The following is a 6277-nucleotide window of genomic DNA, read 5'->3' on the forward strand; positions in this document are numbered from 1 at the left end:
TAAATGCCCATATGGCACACCTTTTATTGTATGTTCCCAAACACAGGTGTGAAAAGTCCAATTCAGGCAAACTGGAGGTGTAGGCATGATCAAAAGTTGATCAACCTGTCACAGATTGATCACAGGTTCTGTTTTGCGTATGAAACACTCACTCGTCGGCAGCAGTGGTACTAGAAGTTTCTACTGACTTTTTGTTGTGACACTGGGTCACCATTGGAATTCATAACTGTGTGTATCCAGCTGCTGTCCTCTGCGAAGGAGCAAGCTACTAACTTTTCAGAACCACCTTTTTAAAACCGGCATTAGTCACACAACTGATTTTCTGTAGACAATTGTTTTAAAGAAAACAATACATACTATAACAAATTTACTTAATGTCTTAAAAGAAATCAGAATTACATGCATTACATACAGAATATATCAACATCTGCGTATGGGATGTGTATTATGCCTGTAATAAGGCCAGTATTAGTTCTGCTTTTATTTATAAAACATAAAAAATGGAATGAACTTTATTTAAAAAATGTGTCACCTTACCCACTAGTCTGTCTCTCAGCTATGAGCTGAGCTATGAACTTTCCATGGAGTTGGTACACCTGATAGAGAGAGGCTGCATGTCCCGTCTTTAGATGTATGTTTGGAATTAAAAGGCCTAGTAACTGTTCATCCCCAAGGCACAGTTACTCTGTTGGAGTTAACAAAGTAAAGCCCCATTTATGGTGCGTTAAGTCCACGCCGTACTTACGTGGAGATGCAGACCCTACGCCGGAGCCTGGCGTGCACTTCTTAAAAAAATGTAACCACACATTGCAGTGACGCAGACCGCCAACACCTGAGATAGAGGGCTGGCGAGGCCGAAACAGTCATAGTGGAAACACTAAATACGCATTTACATTTAACATTTACGAAATGTATAGCGTTGAAAAGTCCATGTTCTCCCAGCTTACCAAGTTTTTGTAATTTATTGACATATAATGTTTGTCTATTGTTCAAATTTTGACAAAGGTCAACTACGAAGACAAACCTTATTCTGACCACTTGTACGTTGGCAAATTTTTCTACTGGAGCTCTCCTAAATGAGTCTTAAACATCAACTAAACATGTCTTATCCAGGTATCTAATTCAGCTTCTTTGACTTTTCTAACACTGTGTATGTCTTATGTATGTGCATGTTGTTTTTAGTTCTGAAGTGAAGCTGCAGACCAGTTGTCAAAAAGTAACAATTTGAATTTTTTTTCTTTTGTCCCACAGCCAAAACTGCACCATTAAGTGTGCCTGCCTTACAAGCCACTAAGAGGGAGCCAGCTCTGCTCAGTCAAAGACTGAGGCAACAGGACTCAAGTGTGTGTGTGTCTGTCTGAGGTGTGTGTGTGTGTGTGTGTGTGCACACAGTTAGTGCAGTATGGATGTGTTGGTGTGTGAATCACAGCTGGATGTGTCAGTCTGTGGGTATGTCTGAGGGAGAATTGGGAGTGGGAGGGTGGGATGAAATTCAGAGTATGGATTTAGAAATACCTCAAGACCATTTGGTTACGCTGCTAAATTAAATATGTCGGTTTATAAAAATGGATTAAAAATGTCCTTTACACTTGGTTTCTGTGACATGTTTTTTTAAGGCCAAACATTATAGATTTAAGCTCTCGGTACTTTATTTTTCTCTTTAAATTTCCCATTTTCTTCACTACTTTGGGGGCTTCGGTGCCTTGCTCAAGAGGACCTTGGCAGTGGCCAGGAGGTGAACTGGCATCACTCCAGCTACCAGTCAGCGACCCTCCGTTTCCCAACCCAACTCCCAATGGACTGAGCTACTGCCACCAAATGAACAACTTACTATGAAAGAAAGAAAACTTACTGAAGAGTAATACAAGTGACCTTTTGTGTTTTTTAAATAATGTATTTAAAAAGATGTGCCCAGTTACATTCCAGCTCTGGTTGATATGGTGCCCTAGTTTGAGTCACTCATAACGAGAATACATACTTCCTTGTTATAATACATGAGAGGTACATCCTATCTGCAGCGTTGAGCACGCTGCGAAGAGGTAACCAGAACACCATTCAACTAAACAAGCCAGGACTACATTGAACAGCAGGAAAGGGAAGGGATGGAAGCATCTCACTTCTCTAATACTCTTCGGCGTTGCGAGGGTTGAAACCAGGAAGGAGAACTGCTCGCGATCAGCAGAGAGCGCTGGAAGCATTATACGGTTGGGACGTTTAGCTTACTGTCTTCATGTTGCACCAGTCGTGGTGTGGGAAGCCCGCTGACAGTAAAGAGAACAGGCGTTGTCGAGCCTGTCACATGGTGTAAGTGTAACATTGACGTTATTTAACCAGAAGTGAGAAAGCCCCGTTTACACTGATAGTGATGTTTCTGCATTTATTACGTTAGCCAATAACCTTTCAAATGAATAGTCGGGCCGTATTAGTTTTGGAAAGGTTACAGCGCCCGTTTCTTTTGTTTCTTCAAATGGGCGAAAACTATCCAAAACTACGACTGTAAGAAGTTTTATTTCCGTCGAAACAGCCCTCTGAATTTAACCTTACTTTTTATCTTTTTTTTTTTGATAATTACACCTTACTTTAACGCACTGGACAACATGTAGACGTTAATATCGAGTCCCATGCAAGTTAGACTAGCTAGCTAGCTACTTTACACGGCCACAGGAACTAACGTTACACCGTACTTTTATTGAAAAATTAATTAATTTTAGTGTAATATTATACCCGTTGCACAATTGAATAATTCTCAATTCTTCAAAAAGGCCGGTGGGATGATTCTTAAAGTCAGTTTTACCTGAACGCGGACTGTGAAAAACTACCGGAAGTACTAAGTGTCATTGTGTGTAGCATTAGCTTGACTATGGCCATGTTAATCGGATCACATATCTCTATCCTGTCTGTCCGGTTCGTCAACCTAGCTGAATGATCATGGAGCTCGTGCAGTGTTCCGACAGCAGACGCGCCACCTCGTCTCTCCGCTTCAGCGCACCGTCTACAGCCGCCGGAGCGGGCAGGTAGCCGGGCAGGGGGATCCATTGGCATGCCGTCTGATGTGGAATACAGCCCGGTGGGAGAGGGGCTGGGGATGCGGGACTACTGGCTCTATGTGTGGCTCCGGAGGGCGGCGGTGATAGCGGCTCATGTCACCGGCATGGGCCTGACCCTCATCATCACCCTGCTGTCCAGACCCGGAACCAGTGAGTGGACAGATGGATGCCTGGACACACACCACTGGCGACCAAAACACGATTTCATCATCAAATACATTTAACTCAAATCAAAAGAGAATAACATTTCCATTGCCACAGTTCAAAGAAATATGTTGAGGCATGAATAGTTGCTCTTTTGTGTGGTTAGATGGGTTATGTTAATAAACCACATCAATGTAGGCTACTCCATTGTATACTTAATAGAACAGAGTGCAAGCCTCATCATTTAGCTTTTGTTGTAACAAGGGCTTATGATTAACCCTGTTGACGTTTTTGTTGTCAAGTCCATGTCTTCCTGAATCTTTCATATTAGAAACGTGAAAACTTACTGCACTCATTTGCAAGAAGAAACCGCTTCTGAAATAAATCCTCACATTTGAGAGACCGGGACCAGTGAATTATCCTATATCTGGAGAATAGAGATAGTTCTGAACCGTAAGTTGCTAACTTGTGTTTTTCTCTGTGTTCCAGGTCTGTTTTCTTGGCATCCAGTGTGTATGTCTTTTGCAGTAAGTACATTACACACACACACACACACACACACACACACACCACCACACACCCCACACACACACACACACACACACAGTGCTTTACAACCAAGGCAGGTGGTTTAAAATCTGCCTCAATAGACATAGATAAAATGTGCGTTACAAACAACAATACAAAATGTAATACAAAAAAAGAAGACACTAAAGTCAAGTAGAGAAGAAGTATGTGTGTGAATTGAATCAACAATAGATTCAAAAGCAGTAGTGAAAGTTGGACCTTTGAAATCAATTTAAAACACACACACCCACCCACCACACGTGAACGTTCTCTCTTGTCTTTTTATTAGGAGTTTACTTGGTGGCAGAGTTTTTCAGTGTTTAGTACAAGTCTGAAAGAGTGATAGAGAAAACTGGAACAGACGGAAACAAACAAACACACACACCTAGAAACTACCACGCAGCATTTAAAGGTGCTCTAAGCGATGTTGGGTGACGTTACTTCTTGTTGATGTTCAAAGTTTTTCAAACAAAACGAGACTAGCTCGCCCCCCTCCCTCTTCCCCCGTACTTTACTAACCAAATCTTCTGTCGTTATTGGCTGGAACTCTTGAACTTGTTTTGATATGCTTCGTGTGCTGTGGGGCCATTTATTTTTTGTTGCTGTTGAGACCCTGGGCTATCTACAGTGCGGTCGTTTTTTACAGTGTGTTCTGGGGACAGGCAGCTAGCAGATAGTGAGGAGATCTTTTTACGGATGCTTACAGGCTCTAGCAATAGTGAGGAGATGTTTTTACGGTGTGTTCTGGGGACAGGCAGCTAGCAGATAGTGAGGAGATGTTTTTTACAGTGTGTTCTGGGGACAGCAGCTAGCAGATAGTGAGGAGATGTTTTTTACAGTGTTTCAGGGGACAGGCAGCTACGATATAGAGATGTTTTTACAGTGTTTTTCTGGGGACAGGCAGCTAGCAGATAGTGAGGAGATGTTTTTTACAACGTGTTCAGGGACAGGATCTCGAGACAGTGAGGATATTTTTTTTTACGTGTGTTCTGGACAGGCAGCTAGCAGATGTGAGGAGATGTTTTTTACAGTGTGTTCTGGGGACAGCCGATAGTGAGGATGTTTTTTTACAGTGTGTTCAGGGCAGGCAGCTAGCAGATAGTGAGGAATGTTTTTTACAGTGTGTTCGGGACGGCGCTAGCAGATAGTGAGGAGATGTTTTTTACAGTGTGTTCAGGGACAGGCAGCTAGCATATGAGAGGAGATTTTTTAAGTGTGTTCTGGGGCCAGGCAGCTAGCAGATAGTGAGGATATGTTTATCGGTGTGTTCTGGGACAGGCAGCTAGCGATATTGAGGAGATGTTTTTACAGTGTTGTTCTGGGGACAGGCAGCTAGCAGATAGTGAGGAGATGTTTTTTACGTGTGCATGGGGACAGGAACTAGCAGACAGTAGGATACTTTTTTTTACAGTGTGTTTCTGGGACAGGCAGCTAGCAGATGTGAGAGAGTTTTTTACAGTGTGTTCAGGGGACAGGCAGCTACATAGTGAGGAGATGTTTTTTACAGTGTGTTTGGGGACACTATAGTGAGGAAGGTTTTTTTTGCAGTGTGTTCATGGGACAGGCGCTAGCAGATAGTGAGGAGATGTTTTTCAGTGTGTTCTGGGGACAGGCAGCTAGCATAGTGGAGGGATGTTTTTATATGTGTTTCTGGGACAGCAGCTAGCAGATATGAGGAGATGTTTTTTACAGTGTGTTCGGGGACAGGCAGCAGCATATAGTGAGGAGATGTTTTTTACAGTGTGTTCTGGGACAGGCAGAGTAGTGAGGAGATGTTTTTTTACAGTGTGTTCTGGACAGGCAGCTAGCAGATAGGGAGGAGATGTTTTTTACAGTGTGTTCTGGGGACAGGCAGCTAGCAGATAGTGAGGAGATGTTTTTACAGTGTGTCAGGGACAGGCAGCTAGCAGAAGGAGATTTTTTACAGTGTTTCTGGGACAGGCAGCACAATAGTGAGGAGATGTTTTTTACAGTGTGTTCTGGGGCCAGGCAGCTAGCAGATAATGAGGAGATGTTTTTACAGTGTGTTCAGGGACAGGCAGCTAGCAGTAGTGAGAGATTTTTTTTACAGGTGTTCGGGACAGCAGCTACAGATAGATGAGATGTGTTTTTTACAGTGTGTTCGGGGACAGGCAGCTAGCAGATAGTGAGGAGATGGTTTTTTACAGTGTGTTCTGGGACAGGCAGCTACAGATAGTGAGGAGATTTTTTTTACAGTGTGTTCTTGGTACAGGCAGCTAGCAGATAGTGAGGAGATGTTTTCTGTATGAGACAACAAATATTGTAGCCTAAAACAGGCGTGACATCACTAGAGCACCTTTAAGCAGAAATTTCCAACTGATTCAAACAGGGCAAAAGACATGACAGCGGCGATTATATATTTGTAGTCGTTGATATGTGACCCTACTCTGTAGTGGAAAATGCAAGTTTTACCAACATGGTAATTTAACCCTGTTACACTATTCCCTCACGAGCCAGTTTTAGCCGGACTGTAATCCCTGCTTTGTACCTAAAAAAAA

At 42.8% G+C, this 6277-nt stretch overlaps 2 protein-coding genes across 2 annotated transcripts in view; both read left to right on the top strand.

Annotated features, from left to right (window-relative positions):
- Positions 1 to 1593, top strand: part of atxn7l2a (ataxin 7-like 2a) — a 21233-nt gene extending 19640 nt beyond the window's left edge. Inside the window, exon 10 of the mRNA XM_032513179.1 lies at positions 1252 to 1593. Within this exon, the coding sequence (XP_032369070.1) occupies positions 1252 to 1269 (18 nt within the window). The 3' untranslated portion in view covers positions 1270 to 1593. The remainder of the gene's footprint in view (positions 1 to 1251) is intronic.
- Positions 1594 to 2007: 414 nt separating this feature from the next.
- Positions 2008 to 6277, top strand: part of cyb561d1 (cytochrome b561 family, member D1) — an 8648-nt gene continuing 4378 nt past the window's right edge. The window contains exons 1-3 of the mRNA XM_032513189.1: positions 2008 to 2304; positions 2919 to 3197; positions 3681 to 3718. Of these exons, the coding sequence (XP_032369080.1) occupies positions 3041 to 3197; positions 3681 to 3718 (195 nt within the window). The 5' untranslated portion in view covers positions 2008 to 2304; positions 2919 to 3040. The remainder of the gene's footprint in view (positions 2305 to 2918; positions 3198 to 3680; positions 3719 to 6277) is intronic.

This window comes from Etheostoma spectabile, chromosome 4, assembly GCF_008692095.1.
Source record: "Etheostoma spectabile isolate EspeVRDwgs_2016 chromosome 4, UIUC_Espe_1.0, whole genome shotgun sequence".
In the NCBI taxonomy this organism is placed as follows: domain Eukaryota; kingdom Metazoa; phylum Chordata; class Actinopteri; order Perciformes; family Percidae; genus Etheostoma; species Etheostoma spectabile.